This window comes from Pelodiscus sinensis, chromosome 27 (genome assembly GCF_052426305.1).
Source record: "Pelodiscus sinensis isolate ZL-2025 chromosome 27, ASM5242630v1, whole genome shotgun sequence".
Lineage (NCBI taxonomy): Eukaryota > Metazoa > Chordata > Testudines > Trionychidae > Pelodiscus > Pelodiscus sinensis.
The window spans coordinates 3,968,877-3,996,215 of record NC_143078.1 but is presented as its reverse complement, the minus strand read 5'-3'; the positions used below and the strand labels follow the sequence as shown (position 1 = coordinate 3,996,215).

General features: G+C 49.8%; 1 protein-coding gene across 3 annotated transcripts in view; it reads left to right on the top strand.

Moving 5' to 3' along the window:
- Nucleotides 1-655: 655 nt before the first annotated feature.
- Nucleotides 656-27,339, top strand: part of CAMK1G (calcium/calmodulin dependent protein kinase IG) — a 42,609-nt gene continuing 15,925 nt past the window's right edge. Inside the window, exons 1-3 of one of the 3 annotated variants that reach the window (XM_006118752.5) lie at nucleotides 656-756; nucleotides 13,613-13,730; nucleotides 26,669-26,797. In XM_006118752.5, the coding sequence (XP_006118814.1) occupies nucleotides 13,639-13,730; nucleotides 26,669-26,797 (221 nt within the window). In that variant the 5' untranslated portion in view covers nucleotides 656-756; nucleotides 13,613-13,638. Of the gene's footprint in view, nucleotides 757-13,303; nucleotides 13,521-13,612; nucleotides 13,731-26,668; nucleotides 26,798-27,339 lie in introns of those variants that run through there. The other 2 variants (XM_089773572.1, XM_006118751.5) reach the window with 2 other exon arrangements.

The following is a 27,339-nucleotide window of genomic DNA, read 5'->3' as shown; positions in this document are numbered from 1 at the left end:
TACGGAATCCCAGTGTGCTGCTCTTTCCACTAGGCACCACTGCCCCTCTCTGAACATTTCCCATCTCATGCAAAAGACAGTCCGTCTGTTTTTATATGGAGAAGTCGAGTATTTGAGAAAATCCAATGACTTTGTATCCAAACATTGGTCATTTTAGGGAGGGGGGGGGTGTTTTGTGCAGAATGCAAAGTGCTTTCCTTGAGAGAGGATGCTGCTGCTGTTCTCAAAACCAATTAAATGCAATCCTTTGCTCACAGCAGTGGCAGAGGCATGGGTGGCCCTGAGTAGGCTGTGTCCCACCTGCTTTGCACCCAGGACCACCCCCACCAGCAGGACTTACTCCCCCCATCCCTCCTGTTCTGCTCCTCCCATCACCCATCCTTGCTCCCTACCCGAAGTCAGGGACTTCTCTAGTTAGTCCTTCTGTCTATGCCACTGGCTCCCAGGAGGGGATGAGGCTTGGTAAAGCCATGTCTGTAAAGTGCTTTGGGATCCTAGGATGCAAGGTGCCAGGTATTACTGTCACTGCCAGAGTAGGGGAAAAGACAGAGAAGCACACCCACAGACAAGCATATCCTGATGTCAATTTACTCCCCTTTAAGTGCTGCCTGGTTACCATCTCATGAAAGAAATCTCTTGCATTCCTCCCCTTTAATCTCAGTTTATTGCTAGCAGTGAACGTGTCTCTAAGCCCCACAGACCTGTAGGAGCAGAACAAGAGACAGAACTAGAGCTGCTTCCTCTGTGATCCTTTGGGTAAGCAAAGCATTTCCTTAACTATTTGCCTTCCTTGCTTGTTCTGGGCAAAAAAAGACTTTAGGTTCTGGACAGTATTTTCTGTTTTAAGTTCATTTTTCTTATACCAAAATAGTGCAGTATAGTTTTGCAGAAACGGATGCTCTAATTTCTCGGCTCTCATAGGTTACACATGGGACTTGTAATATGGGTAGCATAGTTTTACTTTTAAACTATTTAAATTAATCTGTTTACCTGGAAAATGTAATTCAGCAGGGGAAGACTCCAAATTAACTCCAAATTTTGGTATCAGTAGCAAGAATTTAAGATGTTTCATGTAGGTTTGGGTTAATGCATAAGAATTGGGGTTCTCTGCCATTCACTTCCTCATGGTACTGTTTCCTCAACCCATCTAACACTACCAGGGTCCATCCATTTATTTACATGCAGAACACTTACTTTGTTGCATGTCACAAAACACATCCTTTTGGCTTTTCTCTTCCCACCCCATTCACCTTTTTGATGTGGTTCTTGTTCTAAAGACAAAACCACCGCTTCATTTTCCCCCCTCTCGTGACTCGTTGTCGCAAGATTATGAATCAAGTGGTACGGCGGGGTTTGCTCAGGAAATGCAGAAGCAGATTGTCTGCAGAGGGCTCTGCTGCGGTGTGATATGAAAGCCAAACCAAGTTCTGAAGGAAATATTTAAGCAAGATTACAACAACATACGAATTTCTACGCCGCGATGCGTCATTCCCTGGCTCAGCCTGAACAAAGCAGCAGTCCTGTTTATTGCTCTGAAAGAGCAAAAATGTTAGGTGGGACCATAGCAATTACTCATCATTTACGACACAGACACTTGTCAGCATGAAGTAGAAAAAGGGTTCAATATTCTCCGGCCCTACATGGTGGGCAGTGGGGTTCCTAAATACATTAAAATAACACTTAGCTCTTCAAAAGGCTTTACAAGCCGTAACTACTCAGCGAGTATTTCCATTTTATTGTGAAAAATCAATATACTGAAAATAAAGAGAAAGCCTTTTGTTCTTGCGTTGCCAAAAGGGAATGGGGAAAATGAACAGAGAAGTCTTTTTTCACTCTGATGTCTAGGATTCCAGAAGAATGCATTTTCCAAGCACTTACTCAGACTACTCTGCTCCCGTTTTCTCTGTGTGTTTTTTTCTTTTGATGTGAATGGAAGATATACAGGAAACAAAAGGATACTTCCTAACCGAGTGCCAAGAAGAGACTGACAAAAGGAATACAGGCATACACGTATATGCAAAATTGTTAGGGAAATATGCCAGGCCAAGCACACAATTGGCTTGCTTAGCTTTTATCATAATATTTGAATTCTCTGTGGAAAAATGAAACCAACACAAACAAACTAGTAGGAATACAGTAATAAGCATTAATTTGCACTGTGGTAGTAGCCTCAGGAGAAGGCAGGGAATCATTTGCGCTTACCAATGAATGAACAAAGTGAAACAAAGACTGTCTGTGTCCCACACCACTTTCTAAAATTAGGGCAAACTGCAGGAGGTGCGTAAACAGACCCGGGAGAGAAGAGTGGAGGACGAAGTAGCAGGAAACATTGTATAAATTGCCAGTCACAGGTCATTGACATCCAAGGATTTTTGCAAGACTTCTGTGTTGTGTACAGTATCCTTCTGCAACTAGTTCTTTAGCAATGAACTGGCAGGGGAAGGAACCAATGTCTGCAGGGGACGGAAGGATTTTGAAAGTCTGCTTATTCTAGCATGAGACAAGGAAGACGGGCGCTTCATCTGTCAGGTGCTTACACAATCCCCGCATCTTCAGTGTATCTAGCCTTATAGGAATGTCGCCTATGTCACTGTTATCCATCTCTGTGGCCGGGAAGAGGCTGACAAGGCTAGAAGTATGAATATGAGAAGTGACATACTCAGGCCTGGTCTACACTTGGGCTGCGTCTAGACTGGCATGATTTTCCAGAAATGCTTTTAATGGAAAAGTTTTCCGTTAAAAGCATTTTTGGAACAGAGCGTCTAGATTGGCACGGACGCTTTTCCGCAAAAGCACTTTTTGCAGAAAAGCGTCCATGGCCAATCTAGACGCGCTTTTCCACAAAAAAGCCCCGATCACCATTTTCGCGATCGGGGCTTTTTTGCAGAAAACAAATCTGAGCTGTCTACACTGGCCCTTTTGCACAAAACTTTTGCACAAAAGGGTCTTTTGCCCGAACGGGAGCAGCATAATATTTCCGCAAGAAGCACTGATTTCTTACAGTAGGAAGTTAGTGCTTTTGCGGAAATTCTAGTGGCCAGTGTAGACAGCTGGCAAGTTTTTCCAGAAAAGTGGCTGATTTTCCGGAAAACCTGGCCAGTCTAGACACAGCCTGGGGGTTTAGGTTGAACTTGGCCACATTTGGTTGATTTTCTAAATGAATCAACATCATCGACCCCGTTCTGTCAACTTTAAGGACCTTTAAAGTCTATTTCAGTATTCCTGCTTTTCATGAGGCGCAACAATGCATTTGACATTTCATGGTCGACGTTAGGCTAGCGTGGACACATCACTGGAAAAGTCGACGTTCTTGGCCTCCGGGAGGTATCCCACAGTGCTCCGGTCTGACTGCTCTAGCCAAGATGTCCAACTCTGCTGCTCTCCGGGTGCACAGAATTTCATTTCCTGTGTGGCCAGGTGGGTGGCGAGCAGCCCTCTGAGCAGGCAGCACACCTGAGCCATGCTCTTGACCATGAATGTCCAGGGTCACAAACGGGCACCAGCCTGGAGCATTCTGGAGATCCTGGGCCCCGTTGTTGCGTAAGGAGAGGAATCGATTCAGGCAGAACTAGGAAGCAGCAAAAGGAACACTGGTATCGATGCTGATATCGCACAGGGCATGGCCGAGAAAGGATACAGCAGGGGTGCCCAGCTGTGCCACGTGAAAATAAAGGAGCTGAGGCAGGCATGCCAGAGGACAAAGGAGGCAAACGGACAGTCTGGGTCATCACCACAAACATGCCGTTTCTATGAGCAGCCGCCTGGGATCCTCGGGATGATTCGACCAGCTTCCCAAGCCAGTCCGGGAATTCCTGCCAATACACTCCTCAGGCAGCAGCAGTGGATGAAGAAGAAGAGGAGGAGAATGGTCCCCAGGCAAGTGGTGCTTCCAATCTCATTGACAGACAGGACCCTTATTTAACTTGGGAGCCAGTCCCCTCCTCCCAGGACGTCCCCCTGCCAGGCCCTGCTGGGGGAAGGGCACTGCAGGTGAGTTCGTATTTTGAATCACACCATGAGCAGGTTAAGGCAACTGGGTGCGATCAGTGGCAGCCACACTGCCGACCCAGCGAGGACTCCCCAGAACAGCTTGCTAACGTGCCTGGAGACGGAGCGGGAATCCTCCCTGCACATCCCTACAAAGCTCTCCAAGGGCAACTCTTTCACCCTCCTCCTGAGGTTTCTGGGGAGGCCTGGCTCATTCCGTCCTGCCCGGCAGGACACCTTCCCACACCCAACCAGCAGTTGGTGGTCCGGCGTCACCACAGCGCAAAGCTGTGCAGCGTAAGCGCCAGGTTTCTGGCCACGTTCCATCAGCTTCTGCTCCCTGTTGTTCTGTGGGGGTATGTCTACACTAGAGCACTAATTAGAACTAACTTAGTTCGAATTAGCGCATCTAGACTTAAAAACTCATTCAAATTAGCATTTTGGTAATTCGAACTAACATGTCCACACTGAGTGGACCCTGTCCGAGGTTAAGGATGGCTGGAAGCAGTGCCGGCATGGCATCAGATGAGGACTTAGAGCGTGGAGCTGCTGTCTCAGGCTAGCCGAGGGCTGTGCTTAAAGGGACCCAACCCCCACCCCGGACAGACAGTTCTCAGGGGTTCCCCGCTTGCAAAGCAGTCCTGGCTTGGAGTGGCCTGAGTGCCCACACTCAGCACATCACAACACTCGGCCATCAGCCCGGCTGCACTTGCCGCAGGCTGCCATCCGGAGGGGGGGTAAATCAAGGGTCTTCAGGAGAGCTTCCACCCCAAGGAGCCCGCAGAGCCAGCCCAGTCCTCCTCATCGGGGGCTCGTACCCCATTCCTCCCTCACCTCCTTCCACTTACCCCTCCCTAGCCCCCCTTCCTGATGTACAAAATAAAGGACACGTGTGTTCAAAAATAGAAACTCTCTTTATTGAACAAAACTCGGGGAGACTGGGAAAAGGAGGTGGGAGAGGGGAAGAGAGAGGCTGGGAGAGGGGAGGGCAACTAAAATGATCAGGGGATTGGAACAGGTCCCATATGAAGAGAGGCTAAAGAGACTGGGACTTTTCAGCTTAGAAAAGAGGAGACTGAGGGAGGATGTGATAGAGGTCTATGAAAGCATGAGTGGTGTGGAGAGGGTGAATAAAGAAAAGTTCGTCATTAGTTCCCATAATAGAAGGACTAGAGGACACCAAATGAAATTAATGGGTAGCAGGCTTCAAACTAATAAGAGAAAGTTCTTCTTCACAAAGCAAATAGCCAACCTGTGGAACTCCTTGCCACAGGAAGCTGTGAAGGCTAGAACTAGAACAGAGTTTAAAGAGAAGTTAGATAAAGTGATGGAGGTTGGGTCCATGGAGTGCTATTAGCCAGGGGGTAGGAGTGGTGTCCCTGCCCAAGGTTTGTGGAAGGCTGGAGATGGATGGCAGGAGACAAATGGCTTGGTCATTGTCTTCGGTCCATCCCCTCCAGGGTACCTAGTGTCAGCCGCTGTCGGCAGACAGGCTACTGGGCTAGATGTACCTTTGGTCTGACCTAGTACGGCCGTTCCTGTGTTCTTATGTTCTAAGCTCAAGGTTCAGGATCGGGGGTCTCACTGGACCAACTTGATTTTCATGCAAACCTGCTCCTGGGTTTGCATGTGGCCTTTGGTGGCCAGGCTGGCAGCTATCCTGCCCTAGACAACCACTTTCCTATGCCTAGTGTGGAGGTCGTGGACGTTGGAGGCCTCCCCCAAACCTCGATGAGGTCCACGATCTCCGCAGTAAACCACGTGGGCGCCCGCCTCTTGCGGACCTGGGTAGGCTCCTGGGAGCCGCCAGCCTGGTCCCGGGAAGAGGGGGAGGGCTGGGTGGCATCGGGTGGCTGGCTCAAGCCGTGCCAGATGCAGGGTCTGCTGGCTGGGTGCTGGCAGGCTTGCACCTGGCACGGGCACCATAGCCAGACCGTGCCCCTTTAAGGGCTCTGGGTGCAGAAGAGTTCCCTGGTGGTGCCCAGAGTGGCCACCAGGGAAACCTGGGGAGGGCTAGCCTCCCACTAGTTCGAATTAAGGGGCTACATAGCCCTTAATTCGAACTAGTTAATTCGAACTAGGCTTAGCCCTCGTGCAATAAGGTTTACCTAGTTCGAACTAAGCGCTCCGCTAGTTCGAATTAACTTTGTAGTGTAGACATACCCTGGGAGTCAAGGAAGACTGATATTGCACGCGGCTGCCTGGATGGAGCTAGGGAAGCTGCTATTGTAACTGATACCCCAGCATTTGCTCATCCCCAGTGAAGCATGGCCTGAGACCCTGTCCTGTGCCCCTCCCCACTCCCTCCAGAATCTTGCAGGAAGGGAAAGTTGTGCTCTCCCAGCAAATGGGAGTTGCCAAACACATGTCCCTGCCCTGCCACACCCTGCCACCACACTTGGACCTCCTCACCCCCGCAGGCTCGAGCCCCATCCTGTGCCTTATCATGTCTGCCACCCACTTGCGTCCAGCTGCTCCACAGTGGTGTACCTGCTGCATAGTGGCCGCTTAAAAGCCTCACTAGTCTTGTGCTTACCACATCGCCATTGTCTTTGGACAGACGTTCCCTTATGCCAAGAGATGAGCTGTCCATGCTCCATGGTTTATCTCCTGCACAGTCCGCCCTTCTGTGTTTGTGAGAGCAGGTGCAGCAGTGAGAGTGCGACACACTTCCCCGGCTCCGAAGGCGAAAGCACACTCAGGACGACGTGTTCAAGGAGCAAATGCAAGCCGCCATCGTGGCCAGGGAGTGAGTGGAGGACAATGCTGCTGCAGGAGAGGCACACAGCGCAGGAGGGCGTGAGAGCGTGCAGGGAACACGAAGGGAAGAGAAAGTCTCGGTAGCCATGGCGGAGGTGATGATGCACATGGTGGACTTCCGGCACAGCCAGATGCAAAGGCACCCCCGCCAGCCCATCTTCACCAAGTTCCATAGCCTCCATTCCCAGGGGCCCTATCACACAGGAGAGGGGGAGTCAAAGGCAGGCTCTCATTCAGCCCACAGGGATGCACCTCGAGCAAAAGGCTCCTGCTTGTGATTGCTGCACGGGGGGGTTGTAATATGCCACTTTCCCTTTTCTCCCCCCATCCCAGCCAAGCTTCTGCCCTGAACTCTTTTTCTGTTCCTGCTTCCTTGTGTCACCTAAGTAAAAGCCCCCGATTTCTCAGTGGTCTCTTCAGTGCTTGTGTTGCATGGGGTGGGGGGCTACAGGCAAGCACACTGAATGCAGGGGGCACCTTCTGAGGAGCAACAGGCATGGTTGTCATAGCGCTATCTGGCTGGTTTTCAAAGCCTCTCGGATAGGCCGGGCCCTTCCACTTGCTCGCCTTGTTGCCCTGGTGTCTGATGCTCACCTTACGTGGCCGGGCACTCTGCCTTGACCCCCTGCACTAGCCTAGCATGACGCTTTCCCCTCACTTCCACCGCTCCCACGGAGCCCACAGCAGGCTGCCACGACAAAGGGATGCCTCTTTGGCTGAGCGTTAACTGAGTCGATAAACGGCACCCCCTTCCCTTCCAACACCCACCAGCCCATTGCACCGCTCTGCCCTGGCTTGACCGGTGGCTCCTTGCCGTGGTCCAAGCACGACAGTTAGGGAGCCCCATTCTGGCAAAGCCACTCTGCCTTGCACGCTTCCCAGAGTCACTAGCCTCTGTAGCAGAAGGGTATTGATTGTCTTGGCTCCTTGGATCACAACAGCCCCCACTGCAGATTTCCCCACTCCAAACTGATTGCCAGTTGACTGGTGGCTGTGTGGGGTTGCAACCGTCCACAGGGCTATTGCCACGCACTTCTCAGCTGTCAGGGCGGGTCTCGTTCTGGTATTGCTGCACTTCAGGGTTGGGGAAAGCCATTCACAAATTTCAAAGTGGCCTGCCACGTGGGAAAGTTTTTCAGCCACTGCTGGGCGTCCCAGAGCGGCATCACTGTGTGATCCCACCAGTCTGTGCTTGGCTCGTGGCACCAGAACTAGCCTTCCACTGGGTCCAGAGGAGTGGATGCCACCTGCATCTGCCAGTCGCTCAACTCAGGTGCTTCACAGCATTGTATGTTCATGGCACCCCTGGGGATCTACTGCTGGCCCTGAATGCTGGAGTTTTGCTGCCAGCCTCGTGCCCTGGGTCCCAGCCGCTGCTCCACAATGCAAGGGTTTTGCTCCCGGCCTCAGTTTTGGGGGCGGGTGCAGGGCAGGGGTAAGGGTCAAATGTCAACCCCCACACTCTTAAAAATGTGCTCGCACCACTGCCTACAATCACCTTGCTGCTGTGGTGACGGGTGTTCAGTGGCCTGAGAACAGGGATTGCGGCTGTTAGTCCATTTCTGCATGGACAGTTGGTGAAATCACAGAAAGCATTGTTAGAGCTGGAACCACATGGCCCGGCACTGCACAGTGGGCGGATGGGATTGGGATTGAGATGCCGAGGGGTCCCTTTAGGGAAACATATTGGAAGTGTCAGGGGTTGAGGAAGCTTTTGCTGCTGGTGTCTGCATTTCTAAGTGCTAGAGCTGGGTGAATAACTCATAAACCATCATCTCTTTTGACCAATTCCCCGGCTCTTTTTGTTTTGCTTTAGAATTAGCTGGCTACAAAGCACAGTCTCCCTCATTCCATTCTAGTCCGGCATTGCAACTTGTGCATGTGGATGCATCATATGAAAACCACTTTCAGTCAATACTTAAGCATGCATGCTTCAAATTAATTTTTGTCAGTGATTTTTTTTTACAGGGAGCAAAGGTGAAAGTGTGAAAAGAACGGTCTTGAATGAAAACTTGCTTCCAAATGCAAACAAATCTATGCAGATAATATTTTGCAATAATTGCTCCACGCTGCTAAGAACACTTCATCAGCACTAATTAGAGAAACAACAAAATAGGGCTGCTACACACAGGACTTGCATTGCTATAAAGTGGATAAAAACTAAGTCTGACTTGGCTTTTAAAGAGTTTATGGACACAAGCTGTCATCATTTTGTCGCTGAATCAATTTCTCTTTCAACAAAGTTGAATTAACCTTTGAAATCTCGTGTTGGGGGGTCATAAAATCTTTGTGTCCCTTTTAATTAAGATAATAAAGTAGGCTTAGTGGGAATCAAAAATCTAAACTGACTGTCAAGAAAAAAGATGCTGGAAGCTAATGTCTCATAAGTGCTGCCTATCTCTCCTGAAAACTTCTTTTTTTCTTTAACAAAATATTCCATTTTCTCTCCCAAAGATTCAGCCAAGTCTTAAAGCTTTTATGGAACACTGTGATTGATCCTACATAGTGAGGAATGGAGTATCTTAAAAGGAGTGTTTTCAGCAGCCGATGTGATTCTGCCTAATGAAGAATTTTCAATGCATTTCCTTAGTATGCTTTTCTTGGAAGAGCCTCTTCTAGGATCCAAGGGTCAATGCTGATTCTGGAGATTTCTTTTCAACCAAGCTGAGAGTCTCATTGATTGCTTTCTAATGTATTTCCAGCTCTGAGCTGTTGGTTTATAAACTCCTGAGTCTTCTTAATAAGATCAAAGCTAACAGTTCTGTTTCACCTTAGTATCATGAGCTTTTGTGGGCACAACCCTCTTCCTCGGGTGAAAAATATGGAGCAAGAGGCACAGAGGATGAATTATAAAACAGAAAAAGAGGGGAGAGGGGTTGCTTTAAAATTCATCCTCTGAATACACACCTCTCTGAGTTGATACTGCACTTTACACCTTCACAAACACTGATTCTCATAACACCTCTGAAAGTGGCAGTAGTGGTATGTTTACTTGTGTTATGGCAGCACTATGCAAAGCCTCCGCCCTGAAGAGCTTACTGTCATAGACAAGGGCCAGAGCTAGCCCTAAGGTATGGTGAATTGGGGCTACCAGGCTGGGCCCCACACTTTGGGAGAGGCCCATGGGCTGGTGCAATTTGCCAGCATGGCAGAAGTCACCTCCACTCAAGATCCTGAACCCTCCTAAGGGGATCCCTGAACTGGGCAGACAAAGGGTGGGGGGTGAAACTGAGGCACAGGGAGTAGTGACTTACCCAGCAAGTCAGTGGATGTCATAAGACCTAGGTTTCCTGAGTGCCAGTCATGTGAGCTGGAGAAATCGAGACAGAGAGGAGAGGAATAGGCTACGGCCACATTTACAGGGGCTGCCAAAATAAATGGCCAGAGTTTCAGACACGCTGAGTCACCTTCACCTCCCATCAATGTTTTAGTTAACTAGCCTAAATCTAGGTACTTTAGTCTAAAAACAATGGCATAAGTGCTCTGTAGCAGAGCAGGGATAAGAACCTAAGAGGTGTTGCTTCCTAATGCTGTGCACTGACCATTAGGACACACTGCCTCCTTGGTGCACTCACAAAAGGAAGGTGTCATCATTGTCAAGTTAAAGCCCTCACTAATTTTATCCTTCTTGCATCTCAGAACGTTAGCTGTGTACAACCAAGTATAAATATATACTACTTGCATGGGCTTGAAAGCGGCCCAAGCTGTGTACCTTAATGGTTAGTGTACTGTCCTAGCAGCTGCTAGGCTTGTGGTTCTAATCCCTGTTCTGCCACTGACTTGGTTGCTTTTAGACTAAAGTACCTAGCTTTAGGCTAGTTAGCTAAGATGTTGCTGGGAGGTGTGGGTGACTCAGCATATCTGAAACTCAGACTATATATATATATCTATGTATGTACAGGCAGTCCCCGACTTACGCGGATTCGACTTATGTCGGATCCGCAGTTACGAACGGGGCTGCCCCAGAGTACACGGACTGCGGGACCTCGCGGTCCTGCCACCCATGTACTCTGGGGCTTTGCTCTGCGACTCCCTGGTCTGCAGACCAGGAAGACACAGAGCAAAGCCGCGGAGGGGCTCGGGCAGCGGGGCCCCGCTGCCCGAGCCCCCCCCCCCCCGCGCGGCTTTGCAAAGCCGCGGGGAAGCCGGTGGCGGGGCAGTCCAGGCGCGCCTGGGCTGCCTCGCTGCCCGAGCCCCCCCGCGCTTTGCAAAGCCGCGGGGGGGGCTTGGGCAGCGAGGCACCCCAGGCGCGCCTGGGCTTCTCCGCTGCCGGCTTCCCGGAGGCTTTGCAAAGCGGCGGGGGGGGGGGGGGGAGCTCGGGCAGCGGGGCACCCCAGGCACGCCTGGGCTGCTCCGCTGCCGGCTTCCCTGAGGCTTTGCAAAGCCGCGGGGGAAGCCGGCAGCAGGACAGCCCAGACGCCCCGCGGCTGTCCCGCTGCCGGCATCCTCAGAGGCTTTGCTCCCCGTCTCCCTGGTCTGCTGGTCTCCAGCAGACCAGGGAGACAGGGAGCAAAGCCGCAGAGGACCCAGGCGGCGGGACCGCGGTGCATCTCGGTCCGCCGCCCGTATCTTCCTGGTCTGCTGGGGTGGGGGGGGCGCAGCTAGTAGCCCCCCCCCCCCCCCCAGCAGACTAGGCTTTTTTTCTGGACGCCTGTGGCAGAGCAGCTGGGGTGCTGCCGGTTGGTCCCGCAGCGCCACTCTGGGCGCTACTAGTCCAACCCAGCAGCACCCCAGCTGCTCTGGTCCTGATTCAGCCGCTGCTGGTCAGTTTCAGCAGCGGCTGAATCAGGACGCCTGGGGCAGAGCAGATGGGGTGCTGCTGGGTTGCTCCAGTAGTGCCGAGGAGCGGCACTACTGGAGCAACCCAGCAGCACCCCGGCTGCTCTGTCCCAGGCGTCCTGATTTAGCCGCTGCTGAAACTGACCAGCGCTGACTACAGGAAGCCTGAGGCAGAGTTGCTCTGCCCCGGGCTTCCTGGAATCAGCTGCTGATCAGTTTCAGCAGCAGCTGACTTGGGGACGCTTGGGGTTCTTAAGTTGATTCTGTATGTCAGTCGGAACTGGCGGTCAGTTTCAGCAGGGGCTGAATCTGGACTCCAGTTCCGACTTACATACAGATTCAACTTAAGAACAAACCTACAGTCCCTATCTTGTACGTAACCCGGGGACTGCCTGTATTCTGTGGCTGGAGTCCAGTTAACAAAGAGAGCTGCATAAGCAGCCCAGAATGGTAAATGGGTTGAGAACCAGTGTTTTAAGCCTACAGTAATTGTCATCTAAATTCATGTGCTCACATCCCCAGACCTTGCACTTTACATGCAAATGTGCAGGCAGCCTCCAAAATGAAGAGATTGCACCCTGTAAGCTGTGTGCGTGGGTGGCCCCCCAGGAGAAGTTCAGGTGCTGCCCAGCTGATTAGCAGAGCAACCTGCCGCTGGCAGAATGTGTGTCTAATGGGGGTGCACATCTGCATATGACTCAGTGCACATAAAATTTATTCTGCACAGGGATTGAAAAAAATCAGAGGGAACACTGTCTGGAAACAAGTGGAATGGTATTCCTTTATGTGGTGAGGGCTAAGCCAGAGCTAATGTCTACTCTTTGTTTTCTTTCCGTGTTCCTTGCTGGATCAGCCACTAAGTAGAGCTTGATTGTTGTCTTGCGTGGACTGGGAATAGCCTGAGCTCCATGACAGCGGTTGCCCATGCTATGCCTGGGTTATGGTTAAGCTCCAGGCACCCAGCCTCCTGAACAATCACCCTGACATCTTCTATCGGGAGCAAAATTAAGACCAAAATGCCAACTTTTTTCTATCACATGACAGTTTTTGTTATAGCCACAATTGTGATGTCAGCAGCTTGCAACTCCACATCAGGAAATACTGGGATTTCTACGTAACATTCCATTTCCCGTGCAAATATTCCCAGGAAGAAAAAAAAAAGAGAGATCCAGGGTATACTACTAGCTAGATCAGCACACTGGTCAGTAAATTTCCCCTGAGTCAACACTAGCTCTTTAAAATTAGATGTGACTGAAGGTGCAGGTTATATTAGAGCTGCTTGCTGGCTTGCATATTGAGCTAGGTTAATCTATTAACTCAAGGGTGCTTTAGCAGGCTAGCATTAGCAGCCATGCAGGAGCATAATCACAGTTTTATAGCTCCTGAATATTCAGCAAAATAGCAACATTAGTAATTGACAATCTCACACATTTGTCACTAAATGAATCTCCCCAAATGACAAGTCCCACCCTATGAGTGCTAGATTTCTAGCCAAGCCTCCTAATATTAGCTATAATACATATTTGGCATCTGATGCATTTTGCTATGTAAGAGCCAATAGACCTTGAAGTCTCATCTGCTTAGGGACTAGCCATGTTAGTCTAAAGTGCTACACAGTTTTTCCTTTTGTTTTAGCAAGATCAAAGACTAACAAGATGGTTTACTAGGTGAAAGCTCATCACCTATTAAACCATCTTGTTAGTCTTTAAAGTTCTACATAGTTTTTCCTTCTGCTTAGGGACTGTGGGTGGCGTGCACTGGGTGATTTTCAAGGAGAGTGATTATTTTGTGTTAAATTCTCAGAAAAACAGTTTTCCTTTGCACTTGTATTTTTGTACTGGGAATTGTGGGTAAAATGCTTTCATCATGATATGTAGTAGTCACATGATGTGTCACGTGATATGTCACATGATTTTGATTGCAAATTTGACTTCCTTGCATCTTGGCTTTGACAGACCCAAAAGGAAATCTTCAAAAACCTCCAAAGCAAATGGGTACTTTGCAGTGGTTTAAGTTTTACCCTCCTCCCCTTCTACTGAAATAGCTGAATTATTTCAGCTGACCACTTTTCCTTGCTTCCTGGCAGAATTCCCCGCTTCAGCTCTGGAGAAAATGGGCCGCAAGGAAGTGGATGATACCCGTTCCTGGAAGAAACAGACCAACAACATCCGAAAAACATTCATCTTCATGGAGGCACTGGGATCGTAAGTACTGGTACCATGGCTAATCTCTGGCCTCCCCCAATTGGAAGCAAGGAGAAGGGAGAAGGGGGGGTCTGTTGGAGATGCAGTAGAAAGACAGGGTAGAAAAAGGCTAAATAAAGTTCAAATGTTTGGGGCAAATTACCACAGCCATCCTAGTGTCATGGAAAGCTGTTGCTTCCCACAGATTATCCACCCTTCTATTACACGATCAGCAGTCTTGTGCTTTATTTCAAGTGAGGCGCTTTCTTGCTTAAGAAACACGTGCTTTACTGCTTCTGCCCCAAGCTCTGCCTCGGTGCACATAACTCACTGTATTCATTCCCCCTATGGATGGAAAAAATTAGAGGGAAATTTGGACAAACTCCTGGGGTCTACTCCTGGCCTGACCTAGCTGTGCTGAAGTAAGAAGACAGCGTGTATGAGCCTGTTGTCTCCAAAGGGTTCTGCTGATTTCCTTGGACTACGAATAGCGAAGGGTTGGTGATGTCTGAGAGGATGGTTCTGAACCAGGACACATGCTCTCTTGGGGGTACGCAGAGGGCTTTCAGGGGCTACATCGATTCATCTATTTCAGTGTTTCTCAGCCTGGGGATTGCAGCCCCCATGGGATTATGGGACAGGTTTGGGGGGTTTGGAAATGCAAGGCTGGCAAGAAGGGCAGAGGTGCAGATCCCCAGACCACAGGGGAGCCCTGTGAGGTTAAGTTACAGGCTTCAGCCCTGGGGGGCAGGGTTTGGGAAGACAGAAGTGGGAAACAGATTCTGGTAGCACAATTAATTGTACTGAAATGTGGGGGTTGGCCTAGATGAGCTCCGGAGGTCTCTTCCAGCCCTGGCTGGCTCTGATACTTTGGAAGTACAAGTGTACCCCAACCAATGCACTGTGTAATTCTGTGGTAAACACGAGACAGTCGGCCGTCTTTCCGTGCCAGTGGTGTGTGTGGAGCTGTATGTCTGACTTGGGAAGAACTAGGTTTTGAAAGTGCGGTGAATCTTGGGGATACGCAAGACAAGCAGACTCCTGAAAGGGGCACAGTCGTCCGGAAAGGCTGAGAACGTGTGTGTGGATGTGAACTCCCAGGAGAAACTCAGGCTCTGGACAGCTGTGGCCACTCTGCTAATCAGCGAGGTGGCACTTAAATCTCTCCTGCGCAGCTTCCCAAGTGCTCAGCTTACAGGGGACACTGGTCTTGTGTCTCATTTCCCTGCCCTGATGACTGGCTAACAACCCTGTCGCAAGGAACAGGCGGCTAAGCACAGTGATAACAGCTGATTAGTGACTTTGCTGCCTCTCTGGGGCTCCCAGCCAATGACAGTGCTACTGTGTTTCTATTAAAGATGGTCCACTGTAATTATCAGTTAATTGGGCTAAAGTAAACCCTTAACATAAGCAGCCCCCTATGGGCCAGGGGTTAGGGTGCTTGCCTGGGCTGTTAGGGACCCTGGTTCAAGGCTCCTGCTTTCCAGTGAACACCAAAAGAGTTGAACAGCAGGCACTTCTGTACCTTTCCTCTTGAACCCCTTCCCCTTTAATTAACTATTAATTGGGCCAAAGCAGTCACATAAAGTAAGAGGCTCTCTGTAGCACAGAGGCTAAAGTAAGTGCTTCTATTGTTGAAGACCTGGGTTCCAGTCCTCCCTGGGCCTTGGGAGATAGACTCTGAGCATTGGGAGCTCGGAGACTTCCTTGTTAAAGCTGGTCCATGTGAATTATCTGTTTATTGGGCCAAAAAGAGTCTCCTCCTTACAAGCAGCTCTTGGTAGCGTAGTGGTCACAGCAGTTGCCTTTGAGGCTCAGGTGCATGGTTCGAGCCCTCGTGTCCCTGAGGAAGGTGCTCTCTTTGTGAACAGGAAGCTCTGTCAATCTTTCCTGTTGGCGCTGCTCCCCTTTACTTAAGTATGGCCTGAGGCAGCCCTAGCTTTAAGATCACTCTGTAGCCCGGTGGTTGCGTGCTTGCCTAGAAGGTGGGAGATCCTTGGATTTCCTAGTTCGAATCCTACCTCTGCCCCTTTAGAAGGGGTTTGACTGGGGAAATCCTCTCTCCCAGGTGACCGGGGAGGTGGCAGATTCCTATTTAGGTCCCTGCTCCGGGTGGAGCCATTGTCTTAAGAATAAAAGACGGGACTTAGACTGAAAGCTCTCACCTCTCTGGGGGGTGGGGTTAGGAGGGGGTGGGGGGTGGGGTGGGTGGGCTAGGGAGGGGGGTGGGGTGGTGGGGTTAGGGGGCGGGTGGTGGGGGGGCGGTCCCTGGGAGGCAGGAGATACCTGCTCCAGTCCCTTCGCAGAGGCGGGACTGGAACTGGGATCTCCCACCTCCTGGGCAGGCCAGGACCACAGGGGGCGAAAGAGAGATCAGAGTTTTATTAAAAAGCCGAGGAGGCAGCAAATAATTTTCCAAAACCCTTTGGGTCACCAGGAATAGGGGGAATAGAACTCACAGCTCTGGCATCCCAGGTGAACACCCAAACCACCACACCAGAGAGGGCTTCACAGACCAAGTCTCTGCTTGGGCCCAGTTGACAAATAAAGGAGTGCTTTTCAGTAGCCAAGAATAAGGAAGCAGGCTCACCCTTGGGGGACTTGAACCAGGGTCTTTCACAGCCCAGTCATGCACTCTAGCTGCTATACTACCAAAGGCTTCTGGGGCTAAGCTTTTGCTTTGACCTAATCAATAGTTAACATGGAACCCCTCCAACAAGAAAGCCAGACAACCCTGTTCAAAGCCACTCCCTCTCAGTAGGTAGCTGGAGGACCCCCAACCACTGTATTTAATAGCCCAAGTGCCCCCCCTCCCACACACACACACTGTACTATAAGCAGCTTCTTTGCTCAATTAATATTTAATTCAAGAGGAAGAACTTCAGGAGTAAAGGAGAACACTAACCATGCACGTGGAAGACTTTACCATCAACAGGAGTAGCTTAATGCCTATGCTGCTTTGGCCCAATGGATAATTAATTAAGGCAGGACACCGTTGACAGGAAAGCCGGAGAGAGACCCACCTCAGAATGCCTCCAACGCCAGCACTTCAGTGGCTCCCTTGCAACACATTAGCCTGCCGCTTACATCTTGTCTCTGCTACCAACAGAAGGGGGCTTGGTCCAGATGCCCCTGGAGCTTAGGTGGCTGGTTCTCAATCAGGGCCATGTGAACCTACATTCTATGCTGGGCTTCCCAGGAGACTCACAAGTGAAAAACAGGCTCAGGTATCTCACTAGTGTGAGGACAAGAAGGTGCCAGGGCAGTGGGAGGCTGCTTAATCAGAGCAAACTGCAGAGAATGGGGCAGGCAAGCTCCAAGCCTGGTGCCTATGACTAATAACGAGATTCACCAATCCAGCCGGAGCAATGCTTGTGAGGGAGGGAAGGAAGGGTCATGGCTCCCCAAACACCATGAGGGGCAAGAGGTTCTTCTGGCTATGCTGCTCGGCTGTGCCAGGAAGAGGAGACACTGTGCAGCAACAGATAATGGGATGGGGTGGTGCTGCATCTTTCTCCCAGCTCCTATGCATCCTCTAGCTACACTGCTTGCTGCCCACCTGGTGAAGCGCAGGTGAACAGCTGCCCCCACTAATATGGGCTGGGGAGAACCCCCCTGGGTGAGGAGTGGCAGAGGGAGGAGGTGGGGCTGTGCCCCCTTTTCATCCCACCCACTATTTGTCAGCAACAAAACAGCTTCTACAATCCCTTGCTGGTCACTCAAAGCCAACATACAGTGCTCTTAAAGCAGCCCAATCTAATATGAGGAAGATGATTGACACTTTTGGTCTGCCTAGTCACCCCAAGGGATCAGACACATCACCAGGTCAGTGAACATTTCGTATCTTACCCAAATACACGCTTGCAGCCCATGCATGTGAACTAAACAAATATTTATTTTAAAAAAAGAAAAGAAAGGAAAGAGTATTGGTGAAAAGATCATGATACATACAGCTAGGATCAAAGTCCTTAGGGCAGTTTAAACCATGGCATTCATTCTGGAAGAACTTCTTGCAATGCAGCAGCTCTGCTGTTATAGTCCAAGGAGGCGGTCAGTGTCCAATATCAGGGCAATCCAGACTGGAACTGCAGACCTCAGTCTCGTGACCCAACTTACATTCATCAGCAGAAAGTGATTCTCCATTAAACAGTTCATAGACATTTACCTACAAACCTGGAAGAGAAAGATAGACAATGGTGTGATTGCACCCACATTTCATCTAAATGTTAATATTCACTTTTGATCTCTGAATCACTAGAATATAACAACAGACAGGCACCGTTTGGTTACATGGCTAACCTCTCAGAGGTTTAAACAAACACAGACCTATGCAATCGCTGTCTCCTTCCAGCCCCCTCAGGATAATATTTGTATTTCCACTTCTAATCCATCCAACATCACTTTGTTGGCTTTTTATAAGCAAAGAACTGAGCTGCCATTTGTAGATTTTCCTAATATGTCCTTAAAATGTTGCATTCGGGTCATTTACACTGCTTGTTGCTTAATCCTATTCCAATCCACGTAGTGTATCATTTGATTGTAAAAATGAGAAAGCAAGCTCTTTTCCAGGACCAGTGTGCCGTAACGCTTCACTGCTTTTGTGTCTGACTTTGTAAGCAAGTCGTTTTTAAAGTGAGGTGAAACTTGGGATACACAAGCCAAATCAGACTCCTGAAAGGGGCGCCAAAGTCTGGAAAATTGGGTCCCTCTGTCCTAGAGTCCCAGCTATTATGCGGCTCTTCAGCATGGTCCTTACCCTTGAAGTAGCTGAATGGCCGGGAGTCCTTTCCTGATTCTGCTCCAGCCTCTCTGAGTGACTGTGGGCAAATGGTGGTTCACCTCTCTAGGCCCTGCTTCCTGCATTTTTAAACTGGAGATGATACCACTCATGCACTGGCACTGAGGAGAGGGAGCCTGGCCCCCCATATGCAGCCAGCTGTGACTCTCAGAAGCAAGGAGAGCAGGTTTCTTAGTTGACAGGGACACAGCATAGAACAGACTTTGTCAACACAGACACCAGAAGAAACCAGTGCAACCCATCTTGGGAGCGGGGGCCCCAGAGCCAGGGTCCCCTCCCTGCATCCTAAACCAGCCAAGATTAACTCACACACTCAGCCACCAGTCGGTCCCGGCCTCGTGGCAGCCCCGCCTCCTCCCTTCCAGCTTCCAGAGACAAAAGGGGTCACCTGTGTGCACCCCCTTCCCAGGTTCCAGGTACAGAAATCCTCAGCCATTGGGCTTGGCTCCCCAATTTTCCCTTCAAATCTAGGAGCAATGGGTGGTTTGGGAGACAAGCAGCAGTAGTGACAGAACTGCTTAGTTACTTTCTCTTATATTTACAGACCTGTCAGTGAAGTTGGCTCATGCTGACAGCCAGCCACAGACGAGAGGTTTTACACTCTCAGAGGAGTAGCCGTGGCTTTGGAAATGATACTAAAAGCAATTTGGGTAGCTTCTATACACAGAGCGGTTGCTCCTTTTGGGGTGCCTGAAAGTATCAGGAGAACAGACTCTCTAGAGATTTCTAAGTCAGTCTTGTGTGCTCCCCTCTTTTCCAGTCTCCTTTAGGGGCTCATCACCAGGCAGCTGCGTTACTCGATTCCTCTGTTTCACCCATACTCTGCTTCCCGGCTCATTCCTAAAATGTATCACTGAAGAGAGCACGGAGCCCAGTTCCCTGGCTCAGCCCCACACTGCGGAATGGCAGGATATCCCATGGGTTCTTCTCCTTGTGCTTGCTCGCTGCCAGCGGTGGAGATGGGGGCAGGCAGCAAAGTCCCATAACAAATCATTAAAATCATAGAATCCTAGGGCTGGAAGAGACCTCAGTCCAGCCCCTTTCCCAAAGCAGGACCAACCCCAATTAAACCAACCCAGCCAGGGCTTTGTCAGGCCAAGACTTAACAACCTCTAGGGATGGAGATTCCACCCCCTCCCTCGGGAACCCATTCCAGCGCTTCCCCACCCTCCTAGAGAAATAGTTTTTCCTAATATCCAACCCAGACCTCCCCCACTGTAACTTGAGACCATTGCTCCTTGTTCTGTCATCTGTCACTACTGAGAACAGCCTCTCTCCAGCTTCTTTGGAACCTCCCTTCAGGAAGTTGAAGGCTGCTCTCAAATCCCCCCTCACTCTGCTCTTCTGTAGACCAAATAAGCCCAAATTCCTCAGCCTCTCCTCATAAATCCACTTCTGCATTTGGATGAAGAGCAGCAACCCTGCCTTGGCCCTTGACCACCTATCTGTTGCAACTCTGAATGAACAAAACTTTCATAGCCATATGCTGTAGGGCGGGGGGGAATCAGGAGAGATGGCAAAATGAAGTGTCTGCAGCCACAGACTGCCTGCAAATATCCCAGAGGAAAGGCAGAAAATAAGGGAGCCCAGAGTTCAATTTTACCACATGTCTAATGAGGAGACTCACCCAGACACAGGATATTTGCTCAGTTTAGGTTCCAGTCTGCAGACACCACCACGGCGATGCTAGTAGGGGAAAAGTCTGCAATGAATGCAAAGCAGCTCTGGTGTGACGGACATGCTCTCTCACTTCATTAAGGTCCCACAGGCAGCTCTCTGGAAATATGAAAATAAATAAGCACAATTAATCAGCTGCATAGCAATGGCCTAACATCTGAGGTCCCTGCTCCCCAGAAAATCTGATCAATTTCAGTGAAATTGACAGCGGAATCTGGCCCCTGCCATAAGTCCCCATCCAGACTTTTTGACTGCCCCTGATTGTAACCAACCTCGATCTGAGCCCCCCAGATGAATGGAAATAGCTGAGCTCCAGCTTCTAGTTGTACTGCAGATTGATATGGCCAGTGCTCATGATTAATTCTCAGCGTGTAAGAAAAGATGCTCACCTTTGATCCTTCCTGTCACATTAGCTTGTCTTGTCCGCCCGTCCTAACCTGGTTTGTACAGCTGCTGTGACACAGGCACTAGAGAAGCACGTCTTTAAAAGACAGCCCGGTGCAATGTGGGCCCTGGTTCCTTGACTGGAATCCTGAAGATGTTACTATACAATACATTAACAATCTGGGGAGAGTTTTATTGGATTAGGATTTTGAATGGAGACGTCCCAGAGCTCAGAAATACTTTGATGCATTTTCCATTTGCAATGCTGGCAGCCAAGCAAACGTCTAATATATACAGGCCTGCCAACAAGAGGGACGGCAGTTGCCCCAGGGCCCAGTGATTCAAAGTAGACACCACCACGGCTACTGCGGCAGAAGTGACAGCTGGAGCCCCTGGCCCTTTAAATCACAGCTGGAGCACTGCACTGTGCGCTCTGTGTGGCCGTGAGGGGCACCACCCTCTGGGCAGCGTGGAGGGCTGCCTGTCCCGGCCTCGGCTCTTCCACCTGAAGCCTTACCCCTTCCGTGAATGCAGAACTAACATCTCACACCTTGCCCGGGGAGGCAGTCGGCTCCCCTGAGTATCTATTCTGATTTTTATTGTAGTTGCTTGGAAACTTGCCTTTTCTCTCCTCTCCCCACCACCCACGACTCCATCTACTCTGTTCCGCCTACTCTGCCGACGACCTGCTCCATGCTGCGCGTCACCTCTCTTGGAAGCAAACAGCTTGGCTCGTTCTTGTGTGTACACAAAGCTGGGAAAACTGCGTAAGGCCGTGGCGTGGGAATCGAGCGTCTTGTCAGAGCAGAACATAAGAGTGGCCAGACTGGTCCATCCAGCCCAGTATCCTGTCTGCTGACAGTGGCCAATGCCAGATGTCCCAGAGGGAGGGAACACAACAGAGAATGAAGCTCTCCTGTGACAGGAACCTACACCTGAGCTGTGCAATTCAGCATTGTCTCTAGAGCAGCGGTTCCCGACCCTAACCAGATGGGGACCCATTTTGACAATTCAGGAAGACTTGGTGACCCAGGGCAATTCAAAAATGTGTGTTCCTGGGGAGACACCTGGCGACCCTTTTGAAATGTAATGACGACCCATATTTGGGTCCTGACCCATAGGTTGGGTTGGGAAACCCTGCTCTAGAGTTAGACTGGTGCTGCGAATCCTACGTTGCACGGCCAGCCCCAGAAATGAGTTAAATCAGTGGTTCTCCACCACGGGTACGCATGTGAGTACGCAAAGGTCTTCTGGGAGGTACATCAGTTCATCTGGGTATGTGCCTCATTTTGCACCAAGCTACATAATAAGCACTAGCCAAGTGCACACAAACTAAAATTTCATGCGCCGGAAAAAAGCGGCGGACATCTTTATTTAAATCCCGCGGGGGATATTTAAATCCCCCGCGGATTTCCCTATTCCGAAGTTTAAAATTAGCATGCCCCTTTCGAAAAAGGGGCCAGTGTAGTCGTAGCACAAATGATTTATTTGATTTTGTAAGCAAGTCCTTTTTAAGTGAGGAGAATCTTGGGGTGCAGGAGGCAAACCAGCCTTCGGAAAGGAGCACAGCAGTCTGGCGAGGTAGAGTGCCCCTGAGTGAAATTACCTAATAGCACTACCATAGAGTGGAGCAAGGGGAGTTGCTAGTAGGAAACAAAAAGCCACTGTGATGAGCCATACATTTTTTATAGGGAGGCCTAATTATTTGTTTGGGAATGAAATGGGGAACAGATGCTCAAGCATCTGATCTGTAGGTTGTTCGTTTCCTATCACGGTGTTACAAAGAAAGATGGTATTAGAAATGAGGGATTTGTGTCACATGCAGTGGGTGTTTCAGTAGGGCAGCGTTAATTAGCAAGGTAGAGAGCTGAGTAAAATAAATGGAGATCTAGGTAAAAAAAACAACCTGAAATAAATGGGGCAGCAGTATTCTCGGAAGCTCAAAGGGTTCCAAATGCAATAGAGACCCTGAGAAGTCGATGAAGCCATTTAAATGGGTTTCCAAGGGAGACAGTCATTTCAGACAGAGTGGGTCAGAAAACCCCACTTCTTTTGTTATATCTTTTTTTCAAACTGAATCCCGTTTGTCAGGATTTCATTCCCCATGTGACACTCCTGCTAGGGGGATGGGCAGGTGGAAGCAGGAGTGGGCTTGTCCGTACATGTCGGAAGAAGAGTATGATATAGAAGAGACTGCAGGGTGGTTATGGAGCTGACAAGTGTCCCAGTGCGAGATGCTGGGTGCTGATAACTCTGGAAAATCTGGGGAAGGGAGGCTAGGCTCATGGGGTGCACGGGAGTCAGGGCAGAGGGTTGGGGGCGTGGGGGTGTGTGTGCAGGAGTCAGGGTTGGTGAGTATGGGGGTGCAGGAATCAGGGTTGCAGGATGTGGGGTTCTGGAGTCAGAGCAGGGGGCTGGGAATGTGGGGGGCTCGGTGCAGGAGGCTGGGTGTGTGTTTAGGGGTTAGTGCAAAGTTTGCTTGAAAAATGGGGCTCCTACAGCTATAGGTGCACAGGAGTGAGTTAAAGATTGGGGACCGGGACCTCAGGGATCTGAGGGCAAGGCAAGATGGAGCATTCAGTGGTGGAGTCTGAGCACAGCGCCAGCTGCTGAGTTTAATCTTGAGAGTGAACTGTTTTCCCCTTGCAAATACTCAGTTTGACGTCTGTCTGGAGAGGGCCTGTCGCTTGGCAGAGTTCTGCGCTGAGACAGCTCCCTTCTGGAAGGGAGGTCCAGAGAGCACAGCCCAAAGCATGGCATTGTGACAGTTACAGTGTCAAGAGAATAAGCCTCCTTCCCCCCAACAGTTCATTAAGATTACGAGAGGATTCTTCTGTGTCAGATAATCACACCTCAGTGCTGGCTAATCCTCAGTGTGAAACTCCACAAGCCAAGCCCATAACTTTTAAGCTCCCTAGACTTGCTAGAAACTGGCTGCTTCGTAAACTTTTCCTTGATTTCTGTATCTGGTATGACTGGAAAGCCTCTTGGACCATCCCTGCTCCAGGGTTAAGGGTTCATGGTTCTGTGCACAGGGCCAAAAGACAGAGAGCCTGTATTGAAGGTAGCTTAAAGCAGTGATGCTCTGATTTGAAACGTAGACCCTTGCACTATTTGTTCCTTCTGACTCCTTACCCTGCTAGGACGCACAGTGCAGGAAAGGCCATGGAAATGGAAGGAGAAAAGTTTTTTTTCTTTTCTTTTCTTTTTCCTTTCAAAAAATTGGCTCCTTCACCGTAACTGGCTCTCCCCCTGAGGCTGACTAGGACATGATCTGCCCCTCTCCGAGCTAAGCTGCCCAGCTGATGTGGGGAAGGGCAACAAGGATATGTCAGAGGCTAAGATACACAGGCAGGACCATGAGTCGCCTGACTCGGGGAATCTGCTTTCTCCCTACTGCAGGCGAGTCATGCCCCCCACAGCTTTCATCTCTCTCTTCTTGTGCTATGAGTCGCTGCCGCTGGCTAGCAGCTGAGTAGAAAATCAGCCAGATGGGGACCACTCTGTTTCACCAGGCTATCTGGACAGCCTGCTGGGCCCGTCATGGAGGGGGATGGGAGAGTGGCCTGTTTTCTCTTCTTTCCTATTATTTTCATTGCAGTCACATCTACCACGGAGAATGTGCCCCCACTGTGCGGAACGGACACGTGGCAAGGGACAGACCTCGCCCTGAAGAATTTACAGGTGTCACAGACAAGACAGACAGAGAGGAAGAGACTTGCCCACAGTCAAAGAGCTGGGAGCAGACCCAAGGTTTCCTCAGTGCCATTGGATCACCCTCTTCCCTTCTCCAGCGCCCTTAAATGCTCAGAGCTGTACTGGTTCAGAGCAAACACCAACAGGGCAGGGAGGGCTGCCAGCTTGGCAAAGCAGTCGCTGACACCGTCCTCTGACCCAGTTAGCTGCCTAATGCCAAACCTTTAACAGGATTGCCGGTTATAAATAACTCCCCCTTCATTGTAACGAGTCGAACTCTGGTCTGTGGGATGTGCTGGGTACATACCCATTGCATTGTAACTCAGCGCGTACAGTTTTAAGTGGGTTTGTGCGAGCAGCCAGTGCCGGAGCCATCCCTGCCCAAAGGAAATGTGCAGTGAACTGGTTTTATCCAGAGATTAAAACATTGGATCGGCAGGACTCAGATGAATGCACTGAAAAACACCCCGCGTAGGTTTCAAACAATTGGGATGGGTTCTGCCTTGAGCAGGGGGCTGGACTTGATGACCTCCTGAGGTCTCTTCCAGCTCTAGGATTCTATGATTCTATACACAAAGCTCTCACCTAACTGGCATGCAGCCGCTTCTGGGGAGGGAGTCCGGGACTCGGTAGCCCTTCTGTGCCAGTGACATTTCAAAGCTGTGTTTTGAGCTGGGACAATGGAGGATAACTTCCTCAATCGGAACAGCAGAGAAATGATGGATGTTGGCTGGGATGCCATGAATACCCCTGTCCTGGCAAAAAAACAAACAAAAAGCCAGAGGATCTTAAAAGGCAAAGAGCAGTCAGGGATTTGGGTTGGTGCCTCATTACACAGTTGCCAGTTCAGCCTTCTTGCTGGGATTGCATTAGCGTGGGAGAAAGCTTGACTGTAGGTCCCAGCAGCTTATGATGCAATGACTCTGAGAAGGGCAGTCAAAAGCCATGTCCTTGGATGCTTGATCACTGGAAGCCTGTGCTGTCAAGTGGTATGTGGCATCTGCCATTCCCAAGATGGACTTAATCTGCTGACAGCGGAGGAATTGTCTCATGGGCTGAAATGTGCACAAGTAGCCACTTGACTGTCTTTGCAGCCGATGCGGTGTTCTCCTGAATGCTGCTATTGTGATTGTGTTCAATCTCGCATCCTTTTATCCATCGCTCAGGAAGGTTCTGTGCATTTAGCCCTTTCTCTACTCACTGCCTCCTTTTCAGACAGTGGCCAAAAACCGGGGATCTTCACACTCTGGAACTGAAACTTGCGAAGGGGTTCTCTACACAATAGGTCAAACCATGATCCTGATTTGGAACACACCTGAGTCATACCTAGAGCTGAATTTTTCAGCTTTAACCTGTCTCTGTTAGCGACACCTCTGCCCCCTTTCAGAAAAGATTCTTTGTTAGGTGTCTGCAGGCACTGGTCATTTTATGTACACCATAATAAATATGCTGAGTGCTACATGTTAAAGCCACATGAACCTCTGCAGGCTTGGTTAACAAAAGGTGCATTCAAATATATTCTTTGGTTCTTGCCTCCCAAATATTGCTGAGACCTGACACAGTCTTAAATTGTACATTTCAAAATGGCAACATGAAATTAATAGAATTTTGAAGCCATCTATACTTCACAATAATGGTATCAGAAATATGTAACGCTAATTACAAATGCCATCCACTTAGAATGGAAGCATTAATCTTTGCATTCATCTTGATGTTGGAAAAGGTTCCGAAAGGGCAACAAAATGATTAGGGGGTTGGAACAGCTGCCATATGAAGAGAGATGAAAAAGACTTGGACTTTTCATCTCAGAAAAGAGGAGACTAAGAGGGAATAGGATAGAGGTCTGTAAAATCATGACAGGTGTGGAAAAGGTGAATAAGGAAATGTTATTTACTTGTTCTCGTAACATAAGAACTAGGGGTCACCAAATGAAATTAATAGGCAGCAGGTTTAAAACAAACCAAAGGACGCTTTTCTTCAAGCAGCGCACAGTCCACCTGTGGAACTCCTTGCCAGAGGACATTGTGAAGACCAGGATTTTAACAGGGTTCAAAAAAGAACTAGATACATTCAATGGCTATTAGCCAGGATGGTTAGGAACAATGCCTCTAGCCTTTGTTTGTCAGATGCTGGGAATGGGCGACAGAGTAGGGATCATGTGACAATTCCCTGTACTGTTCATTCCCTCTGGGATACCTGGCACTGGCCACTGTCGGCAGACAGGACACTGGTCTAGATGGGCCTTTGGACTGGCCCAGTCTGGCTGTTCTTATGTTCTCATGTTGTTATATTATTTTGCTTTTTTTTTTTTACTTCCTCTTTTCCCCCATATGTATTTGCTTCCAGCTCATTGCTATGCCATCTATTGAAACCCACTGGTCTTTCATGTGGATTTTCTCCACAGAGGTGCCTTTTCAGAAGTGTTCCTAGTGAAGCAAAGGATCACCGGGAAGCTCTTTGCTCTGAAGTGCATCAAGAAGTCTCCTGTAATCAGGGACAGCAGCCTGGAGAACGAAATCGCCGTGCTGAAGAAGTGAGTATCGTTTCGAACGTGCCATATGGGCAAACTGCTTTCCCGCGACATGCACCATTAGAACCAAAGCTGTGCAGCTCCCTGAGCCTCACGGCCCTTTGCCACCACTGTGGTGCACACGCTCCTATCCATCGCACGAGATGAAAGGAAGCTAAATGATACTGGGTATTGGTTTCCATTCTCTGGAAAGGGCGGGGGGTAAAGTTTAATTACTCGTTCCCCTTGCTGAGCCCAGGGGAGCCAACAGGGTCGCCAAGCTCTGTGTTCCAGGAAGAGGCGGGGCCTCAGGCAGAAGGGGCGGGGCTGGAACAGACAGCCCCCAGCACCATCCAGATGGCCTGGCATTCTCTTCCACTCCCGCCAGCCCTCAGAGCTGGCCAGTGCAGCGCCTTGGAGCCCACTGCCCAGTGCTCCAGCAGAGAGTCTAACAAGCCCTGGGCTTCTGTTAGATTCACTAGGACTTGGGGCAATTGCCTCCTCCCCACCCACACATCGGCAGGCCTGGCCAAGCCCATCAGCGTTGCAGGAGAACCGGAAAAAGA